The 23,719-nt window shown below is 37.3% G+C and overlaps 1 protein-coding gene and 1 long non-coding RNA gene across 6 annotated transcripts in view; one reads left to right on the top strand and one right to left on the bottom strand.

Moving 5' to 3' along the window:
• The window catches only part of MME (membrane metalloendopeptidase), an 89,924-nt gene extending 81,837 nt beyond the window's left edge, over positions 1–8,087 (top strand). For 4 of the 5 annotated variants that reach the window (XM_033125378.1, XM_033125359.1, XM_033125357.1 and 1 more), the window contains exons 21-23: positions 1,367–1,462; positions 1,796–1,872; positions 7,395–8,072. In XM_033125378.1, the coding sequence (XP_032981269.1) occupies positions 1,367–1,462; positions 1,796–1,872; positions 7,395–7,494 (273 nt within the window). In that variant the 3' untranslated portion in view covers positions 7,495–8,072. Of the gene's footprint in view, positions 1–1,366; positions 1,463–1,795; positions 1,873–7,394 lie in introns of all 5 variants that reach the window. The other variant, XM_033125367.1, reaches the window with a different exon arrangement.
• Positions 8,088–10,500: 2,413 nt separating this feature from the next.
• On the bottom strand, positions 10,501–21,209 carry LOC117033302 (uncharacterized). Its single transcript, XR_004424867.1, has 2 exons — positions 21,100–21,209; positions 10,501–10,595 (listed from the first exon to the last, which is right to left on the bottom strand). It is a non-coding gene; the product is annotated as an uncharacterized LOC117033302 (long non-coding RNA).
• Between the last annotated feature and the right edge of the window lie 2,510 nt (positions 21,210–23,719).

Below are 23,719 nucleotides of genomic sequence, written 5' to 3'. Positions count from 1 at the left end.
TGTCCTTGAGTTTCTGAACTCTCAGTTCCTTCTCCTCAACTCAAGGAGTCCCTTGGACTCTGATTAGGCTTCCTTTCTCTGCATTGTAGCCTGTATATGCTCAAGCAATAAGCTGGGGCAATCAAGGCTTGTCTTATTTGTTTACCACCTCGCAGAGATCACACTCTCCTTTTTCCTGATGTCCAGTGTCATGCAAGCCATTATTTCATATATATTTGTCCATCAATTGGTTGTTTGAGCAAGAGAGTAAATCCAGTCCCTATCCCTCCAACTTGCCTGGAAGCAGAAGGCGTTGGGACTCTTAATACTCCCATCGTTATTCTAATATGCAGCCAGATTAAGAATCACGGCTGTAAAAATCCAGCCAAAATCTGGGTTGAGTGGACTTCCATGGAGATCCTTCCCTAGAACAAGTACAGAATTATTAAGCAAATCACAATTGTGCAAATATTTTATTATACATGAAATCGAAACATTTAATGGCCTGACCCCTGCTAGATGGTGAGCTCCCTAAGAGTGAGCAGGTTCAAGTATCCCCCATTTACCCAGCATCTTTATATAGTAGAGACTCAATAAATTTATGTTAATGGCAAGTAGAAAGAAGGGAAATAGATCTTCTGCTTATCTAATTGATCGCTTTCTCTTATATTAAATTGGAAGTGATACATCTCAAAAAGTTTGTTGTCAACCTATTTCTTAAGTATATTTAGTAGAGGAAAACTACATTTTTCAATAGTTTCCATAAATCCTTTAGAATTGAGAGCATTTTCTGATGTTCAAGTAATCTAAATTCCTTTTTCCTAATGTAACTGAGGTTCAGTTTTGCCTAGTGTTCAGGGTGCCAAAATAATTGCTCATCCTTATTTTTAGAATCATAGGATACTAGGCCTTAAGAGAATCCCTTGACTTTGGCAAGAATCATTCAAAGTCTAGAGTAAGTATATTTTGCTAAGAGTAGTAGCTAAGCTAAATATAGCAATTATAGACTCCCTTGGCAATCCATTCTTCCAACTATAAATAGCTGGACTTATCTATTAATAGAACAACATTTAGATAAGTTTTTCATTCCTTATTTAAGTTATCCATTCATTCAACTAACATTTATTGATCATCTGACATGTGTTAGCCTCTTGTGGCCTGTGAATCAGTATCCTCTTCTTTTCAGAGCATTTATAAATAAATTCTAGTTTTCTTTCTAATCCATGAAATAGTTGTAGGTTGGCATATCTAAATATATTATTATGATGATTCTGACACAAAAGGTTAATTACTTGGTTACATGGCGCGTGTGTGTGTGTGAGTATGTGTGTGTATGTGTAAATTTGGAAATTATAAACATCATGTTTCTGTTTCATCAAATGCCTAGGCCTATCAAAATTATGTTAAAAAGAATGGCGAAGAAAAATTACTTCCTGGACTTGACCTAAATCACAAACAACTATTCTTCTTGAACTTTGCCCAGGTATTGTACCTTTCTTGATTGATAAATATGAAAATCATTTTGAATTATAATTTTATAGTTAGATATCGCATGCTGAGTTTTCTTGTTTTAATCAATTGTGGCAGATTGTTTGACTTGACTAAATCTGACAACAGATTGTCAGATCAGATTAATGACAATTATGCTCCTGGTTGCCTATCTTTAAACATTATTTAAAGGGTAAATTGCTGAGGAATACAGAATTCCAATTTAAGTTTTACAATAAGAAGTTGACTTTTCCCCCTGCCTGCCCAAACAAGTAACCCTTGATTAAACCTAAGCACACTGCGTTCCTTTTTCTATTCCTATCCCTAGGTGTGGTGTGGGACCTACAGGCCAGAATATGCAGTCAACTCCATTAAAACAGATGTCCACAGTCCAGGCAATTTCAGGTGCGTGGGTTTAAACAGCAGTCAAGGTGCTCCAATATTGACTCCATTACTTCCAGTTTTGGAAATCGGCCTTTTCTAACTCTGATTCTATAAATTTGGAAACCTAGCAGTTTGGTTTGTTTGTTTGTTTGTTTTAATTTTGAGGGTTTCAGATAGAATCAACAGAACACATCAGGGTAAATGTCACATTTGTACAAGGATAGCCCTTACTGCTTGAATCTTCAGAGTACACGTGATTTAGGCTATGTGCTTGATGGATTCCAACAAAGATTTCACCTCGGAACAGTGACTCTATTTGAAGCTACCACAAAGCTATTCCTAAGAGGCTGTGAAAGGTTTAGGCCTAGGACCAATGAGTAGCTAGCTGTATCAAAGAAAGATTTCCATTCGACATAAAGGGAAACTTTCTGGTAATTAGAGGTTGTCTCACATGGAATAAAGTTATCGCCAAAGCTCCAAGAGAGAGTACCGTGAAGTAGAGATCAGAGAACAACCCATCAAGGACACTGGAGAAAAATGCTCTGCAGAATGGAAGGTTGAGTTAGAAGATATCTGAGGTCCTTCCCAAATCAGAAAACCTAAGAGAACATTGAATTGAAAGAGAATCACTCTAACCAACATTTGAATGTTATAGCCTAAATCCTTATGTATCCATTTTAGGACGAAATTCCTAATACTACCTTTTCCCCAGGTACTATAATGTGTCATCACTGATTTGCTGATAAACAACAGCCCTTCTAGGGCAAGAATATCTGCAAAACAAATTTAAAATTCTGTAGGATAGTTGGAAAACAGAGTCTGAGAACAAAAGAGATACCACCGGGCTGAATTTTAAAAGCCCTTCCTAAATAAACATAAACATAATGCCCACATCATTCACTCCTAAGGAAAAACCATATTTAATTGTGAAATAAAAGATCACATTTAAAAATTAAAGAATTTACTCATTTTGTTCTAGTATCATCGTCATCATCATCATTTAGTATTTGCCTTCTTAACAGTTTTCAAAATTTATTCACTGTTTCTTGTATGTCCATTATGTGTGTAATCCAAGCAAAATTTAGTCTGGCTAGAATATCCAAATTAACTGCTTTTTCAGTGATGAGCAACAAAAGTCACTGGATCCATTGACATTATGGTTGATCCAAGTAACTGTTAATTTCAATTTTTAAAAGTTGTCTTTTTTCTTCCTGAAGTCTTTGGAAGTTAAGGTGTAAGAATCTACTTGTGAGGAAAACAGTAATTATAAGCTCACATAAACCACCATAACAATCTAAACTGTCAAAACTCTGCCCTGCATACCTCATGAACTAAAGCATATGTCCATTAAAACCTAAGTGAATTTAAGTAATATTGTAATATCTGGTATATCTGGTGTCCTCGGAGAATGGGGGTTGCAAATTCATTTTTTGACAGCTGAAATTTGTTTCTTTAGTATTAACATTTTTATCTTAACCACTGGATTAAAATTTCTATGTTTAAAATACATATTCTGCTTTCTTGCCTTACTAAACACAGTATCTTAAATAAAACCTAACTTTTTTTTTTTGAAGATACAAACTGTTGTTATGACTAATAGTTATGGTTTTGCTGTTTATTAGTTTAGTGAAATCCTCACAACCTACAGTGTGGGCAGCTATTTATTCCTACACAAAAGAGCCACCCATGGTGATGCTTTTAGATTTTTCATTTGGGCATTTTATTAAGGTTTTGTTTGTTTGTTTCATACTTAGTTCTCTTTCCTGTTACAACATTGCCTGCTTTTGGCCATCTTATTCTGCCATTCTAATTAACTCAGAAAACATATCCCTACATTTGTATGGAAAAAATGAATGCATGCTTCAAAGTAAGATACATTTGAGTTCCAACCAGGGCTCTGCCACTTTAGAGCTGTTAGTTAACCTCTGTGTCTCAATTTCTTGATGTATAAAATAAGTATTAAATTATTATGAGAGTTGCTAGGAGGATTAATATTAATGTATCTGAAGTGCCTATTACATGTGTGTGTTTGAAAATTAGTACTAGGATTGGTTTTAGATAAATGAATGAACAGAATAAGAATTTCTGTGAATAAAGTAACAAGGCCTTTGCAATATTCTATGTTAGCTGACAGTCAAGGGCTTTTTGTTGTTCATTTCTTATGTCTGGATAGTTGAGAATGTCAATAACTGTTTACTCACTGATTAAGTGATATGTAGGTAAACGTAACTGTTTCCTACCACCAATTTTAAACTGAAAACAATTTTATTATAAATATGTAGATTTTTTATTTGTAAAAGATTTATTAACTTATTATAAATATGTAAAATTATTTGCAACTTTCATTTTCTTTGTTCTGGCCCAAAAGTTGTCTCTTTGACTATTTTTCATTCAAATTAAGAGGAGTATGTGTGTTTATTTGTTTTTTTAAAGGGTAAATGGAATGCCAACCTTTTGTCAAAGAAATTATTTTCTCTGGAGGTAAAAGGATTTCCTTGGCAAAACGTTGAGGTTACATTTAGTTTTGGAAACAGGCTGCTTCCTGGCTGGCTAAAGTAAAACATATTTTTTAAGGAACCTTGAAAACTAAGAGACATTGAGTGGCTATTGAAACATGTGTCTAATGATTTATGTAGAAATTTGTGAAATAGTGAATGAAGCATATGCTGATCAATGTGAACTTACTTTAAAAAGAATTATGAACATTAATTAATGGTAAAGATTTGATAGTTTATTCATAAATGAATCTAATTAACTAAAAGAATATGAACATTAATTAATGGTAAAGATTGGACAGTTTATTCATAAATGAATCTAGTCATTCATTTAAAAGTAGTAACAAAAGGTTGTCAGAGGATCCATTAATTGCAAAAAGCTCGTACATAATTCAAAATTCCAGTTAATTGCAGACACAAGTAGTAAGTTATAGGATACAAAGTCCATTCTTAGTCACACGATGTTCGACTCCATATCTCTTAGATTTTTTGTTTTTTGTTTTTTGTGTTTCCCAGTTTTAATGAGAAATAATTGACATACATACATCACTATATAAGGTTAAAGCATACAGCATGATTGTTTGATTTACATGTACATTATAAAATGATTACCACAATAGATTCAGCTAACATCCATAACTGGAAGTTTGTACCTTTTTAGCCATCTTCTTCCAATTCTTCCTCCCCTGACTCTCCACCTAGAGAGGTTTTTAATACAAGTGATTATCTGCCAATGGAATAAACAGCAGCAGTAAAATAAAATAGTTTATGTAATAAAGTAAAAAGTTCAAAGTAGATCACTCTAAGAAATAATCAGTAAAAGCCTTTATTATCTTCTGTTATTATAAACACAATCTCAAAAACTATATAGTTTTCATATAGCATGAAATATGTTAAATGAAATATGATCCTACTCTCAGAGAACGGTTTTATTTTTTATTAATAATATATTCACTCTTTAAAATAGATTACTTATGTCATACATCCAAAGATTTGGTGTTATAAACCAAGCAATAACCAGAATCCTAGGAAAGTAAATGAAGCCCAGGTACATTGTTGACCTAATTATTCAGAATCACATTATCTAAGTGAAGCCTTTGGCTAGAAAGAGAGGTGATAGCATAGACAGGGAGACGTGAGTATACATTAGATCGAGTATTATTGTATTGCTAACTCCTAGTGGTGGAAGATTCCTTTTAATCTTTAGGACTCCTCTCAGAGTCCTAAAAACCAAAAAAGGTTTACATCTTTCCTTGAAGGATAGGAGAGTTGTGGTGGGAGGTATTGAGAGGTAGTCGATGTGGTAATGAGTGACACATTAGGAAGTCAGACTTTGAGAAATTCGATATGGATCTTCCTTTCCTAGAATGGGGACAGGGAAAGGAAATGCTTTCTTTCTGTCCTAATTGGCCCATAGTAGCAATTAAACAACAAAAATACTAAGCAATGTTTTTCTTCATAATACCCTATTTACTCCTATACGAGTCATCACCATGATCCAGTGACAGCTTCTTTCATCCAGTGTGTAATGAGTCTTGCAATACCCAAAGCACTGTGCTAGCCTTTGGAGGTGCAGCAGGGAGCAAGGTATGCCTAGTATTTTGCCCTCATAGAGATTCCAGTGTAGGGGGTATGTCAGGAAGTAAAGGAGGAGAACAAATCATTGTAAACTGTGATAAGTGCGGGGACGGGGCTAGTACAGGTGGGAGGAACGAATCCGAGCAGCATTTGAAGAAAGACTCTGAGGAGCTGTGTTTCGGCAGAGGCAGAAGGCTGAGAAGGAGTTAGCCAGGGAGTCGCTGGGGAGTCACTTGCCAGGTAGTGGGCCCGGCAGGAGCAGCAGGCTCTGAAGAGGGAAAGAACTTGGCGAGTTTGAGAATGGAAAGGAGGTCTGTGTAGTTTGAGCCTAATGAAAAATGGGAAAAAAAAGGTACCGTGAGGAGGCCAGGAAGGTAGGCTGGAGCCATCAGGACGTTGGAGACTTTGGTGAGGAGGTTGAATTTCCTTAAATCAAGCCTCCTGGAAGGCTTGAAATAAGGGAACTATGGAATTTGACCTAAATTTGAACGATCACTCTGACTGCTGTGTGGAGAATGGCTTAGAGGGGAGAGAAGTGCTGAGATTTATACATGTTAGCACACCTACCAGGTATGCAGAGCTCTGTAAATTAGAAGGTACTCGTGTCAGTTGCTCCCAGTTGTCTCACTACTCCAGTCCGCTTGTTTCCCGGCCACCTAATCCCAACCCAAGGGGGATGCTCCCAATGGGAGAAGAATGGAAGGAGCTGGTTCAGGATGGATGGGAAAACATCACTTCTGTATCATTGTACTAACCTGTCTCTCCCCTCAAACGCTGCTTGTCAACAGTGGGTTAGACAGTGTTGTGTTTGTCCGTTGGGGCCAGAGACAAGAATAAATTGGCATTATGCCAGCCCTTTCCAGTTATTCAGGCTGAATCCAGTTTCCGATATTTATGGAATTCTTTTGGAAGAAAAGAAAATAATTGTTGTTATATCTATTAAATCAACAAATACCCATTTAAAGTCTCATATTTAAAAAAATTATTGTGTGAGCCCTTTCAAGAGATAATGAAAACTCATGACTTTGTTCTTTGACCAAACTCTTCTTATGTTAACTGCAATTCCAAATATGAATTATACATTTATTTTACCAACACATAGAAGATGTTTTTAAATTAACTCCCCATGAAAATCCTAAGATGCAGGTACTATTATTGTATGCATTTTACAGAAAAGGAGCCTGAGGCACAGAGGGGCTAAATAAATACAACTCATAACAAGGATGCACGCCATACAATCTGTCTTCAAAATCTGGTCTCTTAACTCCTATACTTCATTGCCTTTCCATTTAACAGTTCTGTTCATGAGAAGAACGGATTAATTCTACCAATTTCTTTTCTTGTTTTCCTTTTAAACTATACATTCCAAATTAACTCACTTGGCCTACATAGAGACATTCTATAGCACTCCCGCATGGTATGGATATCAGTATCAAATGCTGCTGCTGACTTTTGTTTGTTTTTTCACAGGATTATTGGGACTTTGCAGAACTCCCCTGAGTTTTCAGAAGCCTTTCATTGCCTCAAGAATTCATACATGAATCCAGAAAAAAAATGCCGGGTTTGGTGATCAGAAAAAGCGAGGCAACCCTTGGCTAGACTTGTCAACGCCACAGAAATGGGGAACTCTGTCCAAGAGAGTGGGCCACAGAGGCCACTGTAATTACGTGGGGATATTTAAGAGAGAGGAGCACATCATAATAAAAATGAAGTTAGGTTATTCTGGAAAAGGGGTGGAGCTCCGGGTCTAATGTCCATCAAATCAATCATTTCACACTGTGTAAATAATGCTTAATCTCTAAAGATAATATTACCATTCATTTCTGTTTCTCATATGATCTGCCAGTTTGATGTTGTCTCTTGAAAACAGAGTTAACTACTATGTAGAGTGGGATTTCTAATCAAAGGGAGAAAGAAGAGGTTGAAGAAGACTATTGGCACCAAAAGCACAGCAATCATGTGCGAGTTAAAAACTCATTGCTGAAGTGTTTGTTTTTACTTTTATTTGCAACATTTATGCTCCTTCAAATCTCTTCCAAAGAATTCTACATACTGGGGGCTTGAGACTGATAGAGTTTTAAACTAACTGTGCCAACCATCGGTTATTCATTCTGAGATCACTTTATTTGAGGCACTTAGGGCTGACATGAATGTCTCAAACTGCTTTTTGTTGTACCTGCTTTGACTGATATCGAGATTCTTGAGGCTCCCTGAAATTTTCTAAGCAATTTCTTGAACTCTCTCTCTCTCTCTCTGGAAACTTGGTCTTTTTAAGAGATTTGTAGTAATGTATAAATAATAATTTTTATATTTAATTATTGACTACATTTATGACTAAGTGATTGTTATAGGTAACCATTGAATATTGAAGTTTCAGACTGAGATAAATAGTTATAAACCAAGATCTGTAAAGTGATATACAGATGAAAATTTTGAGACTTTTTAAACTTATAAATCATATTGATGAAAAGATTTAAGGACAAACTTTGGGTTAAAAATTGCCATTGGACAGTTGTCTAAAGATACATAAGACCTGTGGTTTACAAGCAGGATTTTCAAAATTAAATCTGTCCCTGAGGTGGCGATAATAAAAGGGCAAAACTATATCTATGTAGCTCTGCAGCTCATCTTTTCAGATGCAAATATTTTGATAATAAATGGAAATTGTGAGCCCATTACTCACTAAGCCTATTGTGCCAGCCGTGTAGCTTTGGAACATGCATTTCTGAATAGAAATGAGGGGTTTCCATGCCTCTGATAGACCGGCTTCTAAAATTCTAACTCTGTAGATTTCTGGGAGGGGCTGGTTAGTCCCTGATAGATCATCTCTTGAGGCTTTTATGATCTGCTCTTTTCCTGTCCTGTTGACTGGTTTAGTTCATTACTTGATTAATATTTTACAAAAGAGATACACGTCCAAGATCTTTATTTATCCCAACAAAATATGAAAGGGAGGATTTTGTGTTTTTCCTGTTTGTTGATTTTACCGCTTCTTGAAAAATGCCCATTTACCTTTTTAAAAAAAAAAATGTTATTGAAAGATAACATATAATACAAAAATTTCGTAAAGCATACGTGTACGGTCCTATGAACTTTCTTCAACTGAACACAGCCCGGTAACCAGCACCTATAAGAAAACATTACCTACCAGCTTTCTAGAAGTGCCTTCTCCCAACCATCAACCTGCAAGGACAACTATGGCCCTGACTTCTAATATCATAAAAGTTTTGCCTGCTTTTGTCTTTTATGTAAATAGAGTCAATCAGCATGCATTCTCTTGTGTCTAGCTTCTTTCAGCATTACATTTGTGAGATTCATCTATATTTTTGCATTTGATTGTGAATCTTTCATTCTCATTGCTAAATAATATTCTATTGTGTGACTATAGTACAATCCATCCCTTCCATCCTTGATAGGCACTTGAGAACTTTCCAGTTTGAGGATTTTAGAAATAGTGCAATTATGAACATGCTTGCATATTACCATCTTTTTTTACTTGAATATTTAATGAACTCATTTCCACAAGTGCTTCCTAAAGTTATGAATATTGAAAATATAGTTTCAAACTAATTGTGGATATTCTTATCCTTTTCCCCTTTATCACTACCACCATTATCATGAAAATTTTAAATATGTGTATATTTTCTTTAAGTAAACTGAAAATATTCATAAGTAATATTAGTAGTTGGAGCAATAGGAGTGGTTAGCTATTGAAGAGAACTATCTTTGAATGATTTAGTTTCTATCCTGTCAGAGCAGCTGAAGTCGTGAAGAGCTACTAATACAAATTATGAAAAAGCAAACTCTCCACTGTTAACTCTCTAAAATGTCAGTCTCCCGTCCATATGGAGGGGCTTGAGTGAAATGTTCTTGGGGGAAAGGAGTACTTCTCTAGTGTCTGGAATGTGCTGTCTCTAGAAATATTAGATTTTCTGAGACTAAGGGATAGAACAGAGTCAGAAGACCAATACCTCTCCACCCCTCACATATGAGAATATTGTCCTCAGCACTGGGGTTGAGTTCTGTGGGGCCTTATGGTCTCCCAGTCATCCAGAGTTGTTCCATCAAGTAAGGCCTAGCTATAATCTCACACATAAATCCAATTTCACCATGGCTGACTCTTGGTCAAAGAAAGAGTTTAGAAGCTGAGACACTACCTGTTGGGAGCCAATGTAATTCTGGGGTAAGGATAGGAAGACGTTCTCAGCGACACCATTGATCAGGAGTCTGCCTCTGCTGCAATGTCCATGTGGATTCCAGGTGTAAGGTGGAAAGAATGTTATCCTGGGAGAAGATTCCTTTCTTCTAATCCTATTCCACCACTAATGTCAAGCTGACCTTTGGCATTTGATCTGTTTTCTTGGGCCTTTGCTTTTCTACCAGAAATAAGAGAGAATTAGATTCTATCAGTAGTTCTCAGCAAGAGAAGGAGAATGTGTGCTGCCTTACACGTAATCTGTCCCCCAGTTAAGAATGATTGGATAAGATAATTTCAAAATTCCCATGTATGTGCCTGAGTCTAATTTGACCACATTATAGTGCAAAGAAAAGGACCAAAGTTTTATTTACTTACGGGCTGTGCTGTTCTGTTAGAGTTCTCAAAAGCCTTAATTATTTCTGTTGGTACAGATGGTGTTCCCAAAGTAAGTAACTTGAAAATAAGACTCCACCCTGTTGAACATGGAAAATCAGGAAGTTTTCTCAGGTTCCAGTCTCAAAAATACAAAATAAAACCAGTTTCTTAAATACTGCTTTTCTTAAATACTGGCCTCCCCCACCCCCATTAAACCTCCACAGCATTTATGTCTTGAAAAATATTCAAGCCAAATGGAGCTTTTATCTCTGTTTTTTATACTTCCTGCTAGCCAAATTGAATCTTTTTAAAAATGAATGATAATAAACTATTTTGCCAATATTTTCTTGTTTTCACCACCCCATTCTTCCAAAGATACCATGGTTTTCTGATCTAATGTCTTTTCAAAAGTTCAATGAAAAGGCTGGCAAATGCTGAGTCTCAGCATCTGGGAGTCTCAGACAGAAACAGATGGCTTAGGCAAAAGCCAAGTGTCATTGTGCACCGTCCCTGAACTGAGCAACCTGACTTTTAGTCGATCAGGTGAAGGGAGGAGCCACACATGATGTCAAAGTGGCACATGTTTATTGCATTCTAATCTTTTCTTTAACAACGTTTTCATTTCAACACCTTTGTATTTTGCATTTCCTCAACAACTGAGAAACACTACTTTTATTTTCAACTCATAGCCAAACTACTGTGCTTCTATTGTTTGACAAAGCAGATCCTCCAAGTTGTGCCTGAGAGAAAAATGAGCACTGGCTCTGAAGGAAATGATAGCCTCTCAGCTTCGGCAGGGTAGAAAGACGAAGTCCAGCCACTATGACTAATTTTTGTATTTCTGGATTTCTTTTCTACCCAGAAACTAACGATTTTTCAGGTTTCAGTCATGTTAACGTCTGATTCTACTCCTATAAATGCACTTGGTACCATCTCTGTTCCAATCGTCTCAAATTATAATGCACCTTAAAAGTTTACTCTATATCCAGGAAGACAAAAATGGAGTTAAGCACCTGGATTATCAGTTACCTTAGTGTAATTTCTTCAACACACGTGCTATCAATACTCTATGTCCTCTGAAATACAACATCAAAGATATAATGCTCAGATATTTATGGGAGCTTTATAATATCAAAGAAAGGGAGAAAAAATTAAATAGCAGGATTAGTTCAAAGAAAATATGAAAAGGGTGCAATGTTAGATATACATTATAATATCAATTTTGTTAAAATGTTGTTGTATAGAATAAGAATTGGAAGAATATATGCCAAAAATTAATAGGGGACATCTCTGACTGGTGGTATTACAGGTGATTCTTATTTCCTCCTCCCCTCGCATTTTAACTATTTCTATAAGGTGAAAATATTATATTTTAAAAGTCATCTAAAAATTTTACTTGCAGGAAAGGAGGAAGTAAGGGAGCAAAGATGGAATGGAGGTAATAGGGATAATTGACTGCAAAAGAGAAATAGTTCCTTTGAATTTAAGATGTGTTCATTTACTTAACAAGCTATTCAGTTTGGTATCTTGGACAACTTAGACCCAAGGAATCTGGTGCACTGGATTTTGGTCAGCAGCTCCCTCCCCCACCCCCAACAGGCCAGATCTCAGTTTTATGAGGTGGCATTGACACACACTGCTTAACACAGAGCAGCGGAATTTGGCGGACCTTCTGCTGACTGTGCTTATAGTGGCTCTGTGAGAACAAAGCATGTACTCTTGAGGTTTTAGTTTTGTTTTGTTTTTCTGAAAATGCTACAGGGTTGACTGATATGTCCATACTTTCCTACCTGGTCTCTCCCCATACAAAACCCTAGTATTTGCCAAACCAATACCAGGGTTAAAGACAAAGCCTATAAATGCGACACAGAAGCCATTAGATTATACAGTGATCAGACTAAATTCCTCACCTGGTAGGCACCATGATTTACCTGGGGGTAAGATGCTCGAATTTAGAGGCTGAACAGGGAGGACGCAGAAGGATACAGCTAATCCCAGGTGACTCACTGTTTACATGTGCTTATATTTGACGTTGGTTGCAAATGTGAAAATCGAACTTATGCTCATTTAGAGATTTTGTTGAGCCACACTACCAAACATGGGTATGTATGAGTCATTGGGTCTTCTTTCCATGTGTCGACTTTATTATTGCAGACTAGCTTTCCCCAAAAGAAAGCCATGATGGTCAGCCACACTCAGGCTCCAGGATTGTCTGCTTTCTTCTCGGGGGGCGGGGGGGTGGACGGGCTCTAATTGCAGTCCACATTAGACAAATCCTAGAGAAAACTTAATTGGCTTATTTTGGGCACATGCCCACCCCTTTGGCTAGTGCCTGGTGGAGTGGGCACGTTGTAAAAATTATGATCATTGATCCCCCACAGAATTGGAGAAGTCGAGTTTCCCAAAAGAAGAAAAGTACCATTTCTAGAAAAGAAAGGAAACAGATGTTCAAAACACTGGTAATACTAGATAGTTCTTAAATGCTTGGCAAAATATCTCAGTTTGGATTACATTGTGCATGTTACATTTTTAATAAGTGTCAACTTTAATGTTGTGTGACAAAAATGAAGACTATGTATTTTAGCTATATTTAGTATTTAGGAAAATTAAAATTATTAATAAAGGAGGGTGGCAAGGAGGAGAAATAATGCTTTGTTTTTATGGTGAGGTACGGAATCTAGGTTGTTTGCATAAAGTTTCCATTTAATGTCACTGACCCGTGAATAAATGTTAGTACCCCTGATATTACAGATGGTGGATTTGAGTTTCACACAGGTTAACTGATTTGTCCAAATTTATACAGTAGATGACAAGCCCAGAGGCCAAACCAAAGTATGCTGAAGTCCAAAATCTACCTAAATTTACCATGAAAGCTCTCTATATCCTTATAAAATGCATTTTAGACTGTCAGGATCAACTCATTTGTAGCTAATTAGTCCCAAACCATGTCTTTTAAGAAAAATGAATGAAAAAAATAAAATTTTACGACTATTTTTCTTACTTCACATAAACCTTTGTTATTTTTAAAAGAACATTAACTATTTTAAACAATTACATCAGTAACCACTTAATGAGCATCTATGTTCAAGGTACTACATTAGAAGCAAGAATAAAAATAGCTGAAAAAGAAAAAGAAAAAACAGGATAAGGTACTATTCTTCGCCTGGCACTACAATTATCCACTACATTCGTTCACTTATTCATTGAAACATCAAGCACCTTTTGTGTGTGATGCACTGTATCACACATTGGAAGATTATCTCTACTGGACCCACTAAAATACAAAAATAAATGAAAACAGCTGGCCTTTTCATATAGTAGAGACATTTAAAATATACACAAATAAATACAATTGCATGTGTAATATGCCAAGAGAAAGGAAAAAAAATTGAGAATTCAGAGAAATTTTCTTTCCTAGCATGCCAAAGACATTCTGGAGGAAGTACCCTTAAGTTGCATTTGACCCTATGGATCGGATTTTGACAATTGTAAATAGAGGCAAGGAGATATTTTGGCTGAGTGTACCTCGTATACAAAATTAAGCAACAAAAGAGTAAGAATTCCACGATTATGTAGCAACGCTCGCTCTGGAAAAACAGCAAGCGGGAGCATGCACTCTGAGACTGCTGACAGTTATCCACAGTTGGCTCTTTGACATGTCTTGTCCCAAGAAAAGTGTTCCTTGTTTATTCAAGTATTTTATGCTCTTCTCAAATTGTATTCCTTATCATTCTACTTTGAAAGAAGTCCTGTGCATTTCTTGCATTTGCTAGAAGTTGTGCTATAAGGATAGCATTCATCTTATTCCTGGGAACTTAGAAGTCTGCTCTTATTCCAGTCCTAGTGCTAAATCACTGCATGGAGCAAGTAACTAATTTTCTGCATTGCCATTGTCTCAGAATTGAAATCAGTGTTAGGATCAAGGCCTTCTCCAAACCAGAAGGTAGGCAGATGGAATGTTTTGCAAACCAAACTCCTTGGAGATGGCGAAAGATATCTTCATGCAGAGGAACTAGGCCACAGTGTCATGGAAAAATTGGAATCCAGCGAGAGCCAGATAGACCCAGGGACACCCAGGGTCAAAGCTTGGCTACACAGCTAGCATTTGGCTCCTCTAAGCCTCAATTTCCTCTTCAAAATGGTCATAATCACAGGCACCTCTCGGGGAAGGATGCTGTACCAGTTGCCAAAAAAAATTGTATTTTCGACTGCGTTGAAATTTAATACCTTGATCATTACCTCTGACTTTTCCTTGACACTAATTAAGTCTGTGAGTCTTTAAAAACATAAGGACTTTTGGCGAAAAGACTAGAATTTTGGTGTGTTTTTTTCTCTTTTTACCATATTATCTTTTATGTTGCTCTAGGCGAGTCACTTGATCCCTTTTATATCATTTTTTCCGCTAGCTACTCTTGAAACAGAGTAGACACACAACATGCAATCCTTAAATTGCAAAGAATTTCTTTAAAAGTAAAAAGAGTAAAAGCAAGAACACACGCAGAACAAAGGTGAAGTTTTAAGAGAAATGATAGCTTGGGGAAATATAGTTTATGCCAGTATCTTCACTTTTCTCAGAAACTTTGTCCCAGAGACTTTGGGAAAACTATTTAACACCTTTGAAGCTTAGTTTGCTTAGAAGTACAGTGTAAAAATGTAGACACACTTTTGTCATTTAGGTATGTGCCATGTTTCCCCGAAAATAAGACCTAGCCAGACCATCAGCTCTAATGCATCTTTTGGAGCAAAAATTAGTATAAGACTCAGTCTTGTATTATATTGTATAATACCCAGTCTTATATTAAAATAAAATCGGGTTTTATATTCATTTTTGTTATTTTCGGGAGAACACGGTGTAGGTAGAATAATGTCCCCCTCCAAAAGTGTCCACATCCTAATTCCCAGAACGTGTGAATATGTTAGGGTGCATAGCAAAGGGGAATTTAATGTTCCAAGAGGAATTAAAGTCGCTGATCATCTGACCTTAAGAAGCTGATTATCATGGGTCATCCAGGCAGGCCCAATATACTCACTAGGGTCCTTAAAAGTGAAGAGAGGCAAAAGAGGGTAGAGTGATGCGATGTGAGAACGCTACCAGCTGTGGCCAGCTGTGAAGATGGAGAAAGAGTGTCACAGGACGAGTGCAGGCAGCCTCTACAAGCTGGCTATGGCAAGGGAATGGATTCTTCCCTAGAAGCTCCAGAAGGAAAACAGCCCTGATGGCACTTTTGACACTAGGAGACCCCTATCCTATTTCTGACCTTCAGAAATGTCAAATAGTAAATTTCTGTTGTTTTAAACCACTAAATTTGTGGTAATTTGTTATGGAAGCTCCAGAAAATATGTAAGTAAATATGCATTCTACAATACCTCAGGATTATTTAAACTTTTTAAAAATTATGCTTAGCTTAGATATTAACTTCTAATGACAACATATATGCAACAATAAAATCAGTAAAAAATATTTACTATTCTATTATATGTTATTAAATAGTGAGGTATATGGATACAAAATCAATTTGAGATAACTAGATATGAGTTGCCATTATTCTAAACAAATATGAGTAGTCATAACTGGTTCACTCACACAAAGACTGAAACATTGGCCTTTATGAAATAAACATAATTCATCTTACAGAGGTTAGCTATTTGACACTTAACAAGCCTTGCCTATCACCCACCTTTCATCTCAGCATGCAAACTAATTAACCACTGAGACGACCGTCCTTGTATAAGCACTAATATGTCAGGAAAATATTTATGACCTTATCCACTAAAGTAGCTCAAATATAAATTGTTTAAGTAAAGCTTTGAGAAAATAGAAACCCAGGACCATGGAAATCATAAAGCAGCCTTGAGATTATACTGCACTTGGCACACTACATTTTCCTGAAAGTTTATTTATAGATATTATTTTTACTTTAGACAAGCTAATGAATTGCTATGTCTCAGGAACTCCATTCAGCCTCAGGAGTCTGTCATGAAAAAGACCTATCCCCCTAATGCTCACACATTGAAGATAAAGAGATAGTCACACTGGCAAGTGCGTACTGTCCTTGGTAGCAACAAGAATGTTCCTGATTTTTTAAACACCTATAAGTTCCATATTTACATTACTCAGGACTTCTTTAGTACTTGAGTTCTGTACGGTGCAAAATGAACGAACAAAGCCCAGCTCATAATGTGCTAGAGGCAGCTCTTAACCTGCTCATGAAAGCCGATTTTTAAATTTTCAAGAATTTTATGAGCTAGTTGATGTCATGTCAGATTCATAGCTTGAAATCATCCAGCACTATAAATCAGGGTTGGCCAGTTGGTTGATTGGTTGGTTGGTTGGTTGGTTGGTTGGTTGGTTGGTTGATTTTTCCCAGAGAACCAACTATTCAACATTTACAAGCACATCACTGGCTTTGACCAAAGGCAACTCACACTCTAGTAAGCAAAACCAGGGTGGCCATCTAAAGTAACACACAATCTAAAGGAGTTCCTATATGTCTTAGATACAGGTTTGTGTGTGTGTGTGTGTGTGTGTGTGTGGCTTTTCCCATACATGGCTGTAGTTTTCTTATTCTAACATGTTAGAATTTTCTAATAGATGAAAGCAAAGCACCTTGAGGAAGGAACATCTCTTTCTAATTCACACAGTGAGCTTATTGCTGCCATGAGGGGTTAAGATATCAGAATAACTGTAATATAGGATTTAATCATGATGGAAATGATGCAGGAATTTGAGACTCCATCCATTTGCACATATCTGCAAATGCTTTAGGAGGATGCATCATGAAGCTAGGTCTTAAAGATAGATTTTTCTATGGGAAAAGAGTGAAATGAGAACTGCAAGAGACAAGAACAAATGAGTCAAGGTTAGTGCTGGGACAGTTCTTCAAAGAGTCAATTGGGTTGTCTAAAACTAACCAGAAGAAAATGCATTTTTCAAGGTAGTTGGGGGCCCAACTATGGGGATCTAGAATTCAAAACTAAGAAGTTTTCTTTATCATTGAACCTTCAGGGCTTGAAACCTAGTACATTGTAGCACTCAAATTTTATTCTGTTTGGGAAACATAAGCTGAGTTTATACCATTATCCTTAATTCTTCTACCACAATACATCTGATAAAATGTCTTCAATACATCCCAGTTAAGCTAATCCCAAACCTCTTCTTGCGTCATTTTATAAAGTGACTTTCATAACCTTTCCCCTGGTAAGATATTTTGCCAGACTAAAATTGAGAGGTTAAAGTTAAGAAGCTAAAGATAAGTAAACATAATGGAAATTGGGACAAAAGGCTATAAGATGGGACATTGCCTTACTAGCCTGGTTCTCATGCTGTCATGGAGACTTGAATCAGAATCAGTAAGTGGTACTCAAAGTGAGGCAACACTAAAGCAACAGTGGAGTTGAATGAAATGGGATACACTAGTGAAGAGGTCCATTTAATTTCGACCTCAGGATTGCCTGTTCCTTAACTAGAAAGTGTGCTATGCTAGAGCTCTTCCCTCTTCTGGGAATCCCAGCAAATGACAAAGGCCAAGGGTCGGGGTCATCAAGGCTTGGAGTTCTACCAGATAAACTAGATCAAGATAAACAGATAAAACACATCAAGAACATTAACTGTGGGGTTTCTATTCATAAAGCAGGGAGAAATGGCAGAGAAAGCATCAGGGTAAATGTCACCAAACAGTCTTGCTCTGTCTTACCTCCCATCCATCCTGCAGGAACAAATTCCCGATCCTCTCAACTTTCTCCTAAATATTTCTGAGAGTCCTATGTTCCGTGTAAAACCAAGTCTACTTCTCTTGACCACTCAAGAACTCCCTCCTCTCTGGCTTCAGTTTTCTGCAAAGACTTCTCCTATTAATGTCAATTCCTAATGCAACAGCTGTGCTCCAAGGCCCACAAAGGGGGTTACCGCTGCTAATCCCCGGCAAAGGGGAGGCCAGCCGCCGCTACCTGTCTCCATGGTACAGCTCTCAGAGTGCTGAGGCTAGGCTTGGAGGGCACTGTCACCTGATGTGAGGGCTCTGTCTCCTGTTACTGCCAAAGATTCCAGAAGAGGATTTTTCCATTGTTTCAACGACCACGTTATTGATATCTTGCTTTGTCACATCCCACAAAGATTTTTACTGGGGACCTACAACTCAAATTTGAACTCATGGCAACATTCTGAGTGACACACAATGCACCGAGCTCAGAATCTCCCTTCTTCCAAGCCAAACTTTTGCATCACAAGTCTCACTTCCTTTAAGACAGATCATTTTCTGGGATACTCTAAACAAACTTCAGTTGAGCTTGCCTCATGCCCAGACAAGGCTGATGTTCAGAAGGTGGACACCTAAATGGGTGTGCTGTGTGTTTACGGCTGGCACCCATTCTGATTGGTCAGTAGGAAACATTTTGCCTCCAGGACTTCTTAAATCTTAGGGCAAATACATGGAGGCTCAGAGAACGCCACTTTAAAAAATATTGCAGGAAAGTGCATTTTCCATGCCTTAGTTCCTTAACAATGGGAAAAATATAAGACAGCTATATGATAATAAAGATATTGATTATTACTTTAGGGTGTGTCAATGCATCTCATTTCCAAGGATGTTTACCATAAAACAGGGTAAACTATGACAAACTGATCTCTTTTGATACTGAAATGTGGGCAAAAGTCCCAATGTGGTTCGTCAGGTAAAAACTGCTGTGTCCCAGTTTCCATTCTCCTCTTCCTTTTTATAACAGAATTCCCAAGCTTTGTCTGAGCACAGGGCCACGAAGCTACAGACTATATTTTCCAGCCATGGGTACACATGTGATTCTGTTTCAGCAAATAGAATGTGAATAGAAGTGCTGCATACAACTTCTGAGTCTTATGCGTATTAGTTAGGAAGGATATTGCTTGCGCTCCGCGGTACAGATTGGAACATACAAATATGGTGCTGATGAGCTGGTTTTCACCTGGGATGGAAAAGTAACAAGACAGATAGAACCTGGGTCCCTGGGCAAGCTCACTCTGGGCCTATTTTGGACTGTTAAATGAGAAAGTTAGTTTGAGTCTGAGTGTTTTATTGGGAGGAGGGGAGGTCTTTTTGTTACAGCAGCTTAGTCTCTGTGCTAACAAATACAAGGAGTCATTATAAAGCCATCAGCCTTTGGAAGAATGAAATAAAGATTTAAATATTTGCATATGAATGACCAGAAAAATTGTATGACACAACCTCAGGGACCGTGGGGTCTGCATAGGAAATAATACCTATCGAGAAGAAAACCTGTGGTCTTAAATTTTTGATGTTATACATTATAAACTGCATGACAGTCTAGAAATCAACCCTATTCAGGAGTTCATATGACAAAAGAGAATTCTATGAAAATAAAGAAAAGTTTTGATATCCTCTGTAGCCACTTTTCTCATGTTAATTCCCAGGCGATTATAGTAAAATGAATAAATGAATAAAATTTGAAAACAATTGGAAGTGTCTGAGTAATCAATGCTAGCTACTGTAACAAATGCTCCCCAAATTGGAGAGCACAATCAAAATTTTGTTCTCCTTCACCTGACATCTAATGCGGCTGGGAAGTTTTCCCAGGTGGTTCTTCTCTAACCCATGACTGTTACCTGGCTCCTTTTTTACCCACCATCTTAGAATTCTTTGCTTCCCACCACATGGATGTGGGGGTGGGGTGCGTATATAGAGATAGGGTCTGGGGAAGACACACAGAATACAATGCCACTCAGGCCTAGACGTGAGAGCCAAAATTTTTACTTACATTTTATTAACCAGAACTAGTCACATGTAAGACTGAGAATTGCAGGAAGCTCATGAATATTCATAAGTATTTACAGTCCCTTCCACAGCAGCCATTTTGACTGTTCTGGAAAGCAACATCCTTACACATATTGGTTATAATGTATTGTTACCATAAATTCCTGATCCCCTCCAATTCTGTGAAACATGCTCTGAAGTGCAGTCTGTAATATATGCCACACAGGAAGGATTCAAAGTAGTCCCCATTCTACAACATTGGCCCAAATTTTATGGGAATTGAGAGATTAAAATTTATTTTCTCATCATTTTATTTGAAATTCTTAGTGAAATGCTGAAATTACATCCTAACTTAGTTCCAAACCTGAATGAAATTGGTCTTTTCAAGATACACCCATAAACTGTTTTGTGCAATGATGAACTACCTTAAAAAACATCTGGGCCAAGAGACAGAAACTTATACTCTCATCAGGCTGTGTCCCTAACTGGCTGTGTGCATTGGGAAGAATCACCCTCTCTGGGCTCTATTTCCTCATCTGCGATAAAATAAGCAAACAAAACACTAAAGGCTGGAGAAGAGGGAGTTGAACTAGATTTCTGGGGCATCTGCCACCTCTAGTATTCCATGGGTCTCTAATTGTAAATTTTATCTCTTTGACAATGTTGACAGTCTCAGAAACCAGGTATTTTAAGAGCCACCTAGACTTTGGGTATTCTTATTTTAGAAGATCTACCTAACTCCCTATCAAACATATGGAAAAGTACTCAGATTTTACTGAATTATAATTCATGTGTAACTCTACATGAATTTCATATTTGCAGCCAATAACTTTTTTCAAGTCTAAGATATTTTACTGACCTTAACATTATGCCTATAGGGCCCAATGAAGCATTGATCCTCCAAAGAACCATTCTCCAGATTCTGCAGAACAGATTTCAGTACGGCTCAGTGGGTTCCACCATGCAGTGCTCCTACGAAGTGGAACATATATTTAAATACTCTGCTCTTAAATCCCAGTGATTGCACAAATCACTACACTCACTTGGGAAGTCAGAGGAGCCAGAATACGGATCGGCAGAAAGGGTACCCTGACCTGATGAGGGAACCCAGAGCTATTTAAGCTAGTGCGGTTCGGCAGCCTTAATGGCTCTTATGTGCTCTCAGAACATGATTGTGGGAGCAAGTTTGGTATCTTTAAAAGGGTCTGGAGATTTGAAAGGGAATTTAATTTTATGTGGAAATGTTTACAGTACTTGAGGTATAAGAAAATGGAATGTAGACACCTGAAAATTTACATGGGTTATTAAACTAATTGGTCTCTGATTCAAAGAAATTCAGTGGGTTGCATCCTTCCTACAAAAGGTGAGGCAGCTTGCTCAGTCAATATTTACATTAACTTCCACAAGCTCCCCAGAGAGAACTGTCCCTAAAATATTAACTTGGTGCAACAGTAATTGCAGTTTAAAAGGCTGAAAATAATTGCAAACCGCAATTACTTTGGCACCAACCTAATACATATCTGCCCTATTATTACTCAGAAGGCCAATCCAGCTGGAGACACTCTTGGGAGGTTCATGAAAAGAAGAGCACTTCTTCAAAAGGACCATCTGCCTGGGAATCTTCTCTGACCCTGAGCAGAAAGCAAAACACCTCATGGCCTCTAAACCCAGACTCAGCACAGCCAGGAGTCCAGCCAGGTTTGCCCACTCACACCGTTCAATTCTTAGGATTCCAGCTCTTCCAATATAAGTCATCTAGGGGTCAGTGCAGATAATCTGAGCTGGTGAAGACTTTGTCAACCCACGAAATTCTTAATAGGCTTACCAGCATACTATGCAACAGTCAAAATAAATCATTTGTGGCAACATATACTTCCAAAACATCTATTACCACAGGTTGACCTGGTGACTAATAAGCTTATTTATCACTTGGATCTACAGAGGGGAGATGACTATTTTCTTGACACTAATAAAAACCGGGTATTTACACAACGACTGCAAGATACCAGCTTTATTAAGAAATATATAACTAACATAATAATCCTTTTGTTTGAATGCCTGTGGCTCATGTACCATGAAGAACAAACTTTGAATTACTTGGCCTTCCCAGCCTTGAGCATTACAAGATAACTTTTTTTAAAATCTAAGATTTCAAATAAAGTTGTCATGTAAGGCCAGTAGTAAAAATTAGGGAAAACTATTTTAAAACCATGGTTCATATTGAAATCAACTGGCTTTGGCAAGCATCTAACTAATTACAAACCTATTTTGTAATTGGAATTAGGCCAAGCTATTAAGATAGCCTATACAAAACATACTGGACTAATAAAGGAAGAACTCAAAAATTAGGATGAACCCAAAATGAGCAGAGCAGCTGTGGAACACCTGCTAGATAATGAAAATTGAAGTCAAATGGTAAGAATAGCTAGAGGAATGGTTGAAACATATAGCAATAAACCATGTCTAAAAGATGACCATTTACAGAAAGAGAAGGAACACAGCAAGGAGAAGAAACGAATGCAAGTTTCCCAAGGTAACGAATTCTATTTCAAATAATCCATGCTTAAATCACAGAGGACCTCTGCAGGAACCAATAACTTGATTTGATAGAAATGGGGAAAAGAGAAATTTCATGTCCTATTTATGAGTACACGTAGAGAAATGGACAATTAGAAAATTAAAATGATCTTATTGCTGTTTCTTATTAAGACACCAAAGGAAAGAGAATAGGACAGGAAGAAAACTTATCATGAAGGAGGCTGTGACCTTGGGCAAGTTACTTAACCTCCATGTATTTCAATTTCTCTTTTAAATTGAGGGACTTGGACAGATGCCGTCTAAAGTTTGTTCCAGCTCCAACACTGTATTTCACCAAAAACTTGTGAATTCTCAGCAGATAAGACTAAATAAAAGGAATGGTATATTACTGTGAATAATAAGAACAAGAAAGAGCCTAAGGGAAGCCCACGCTTTTTAAAATTGTTCATTGTATTAGGCCCATCATGCCTAGATTCAAAATTCTCTCCTAATTTCCTGAATAGGACATTGTTTCCTGTGTCTAATAGATAATATGGCCGCCTTCACAGTATGATGCAAAGTTGCCTAGAAATTTTTCAGTGTACTGTGTTTTGAAGTAGATTCTCTTTTTTCCCCCCTTTTTTAAAAATAAGAATATTCTTTTACATAACTTCAGTTCAGTTACCAACTGCATTTTATTTTATTTTAGTTTAGTTTAGTTTTATTGGGGAATATTGGGGGACAGTGTGTTTCTCCAGGGCCCATCAGCTCCAAATCATTGTCCTTCAATCTAGTTGTGGAGGGCGCAGCTCAGCTCCAAGTCCAGTCACCCCGTTTTCAATCTTTAGTTGCAGGGGGCGCAGCCCACCATCCCATGTGGGAATTGAACGGGCAACTTTGTTGAGATCTCATGCTCTAACCAACTGAGCCACCCGGCCGCCCTGAAGTGGATTCTTAACAGC

This window comes from Rhinolophus ferrumequinum, chromosome 2, assembly GCF_004115265.2.
Source record: "Rhinolophus ferrumequinum isolate MPI-CBG mRhiFer1 chromosome 2, mRhiFer1_v1.p, whole genome shotgun sequence".
Taxonomy (NCBI): domain Eukaryota; kingdom Metazoa; phylum Chordata; class Mammalia; order Chiroptera; family Rhinolophidae; genus Rhinolophus; species Rhinolophus ferrumequinum.
This window is presented reverse-complemented; position numbering and strand designations above follow the sequence as displayed.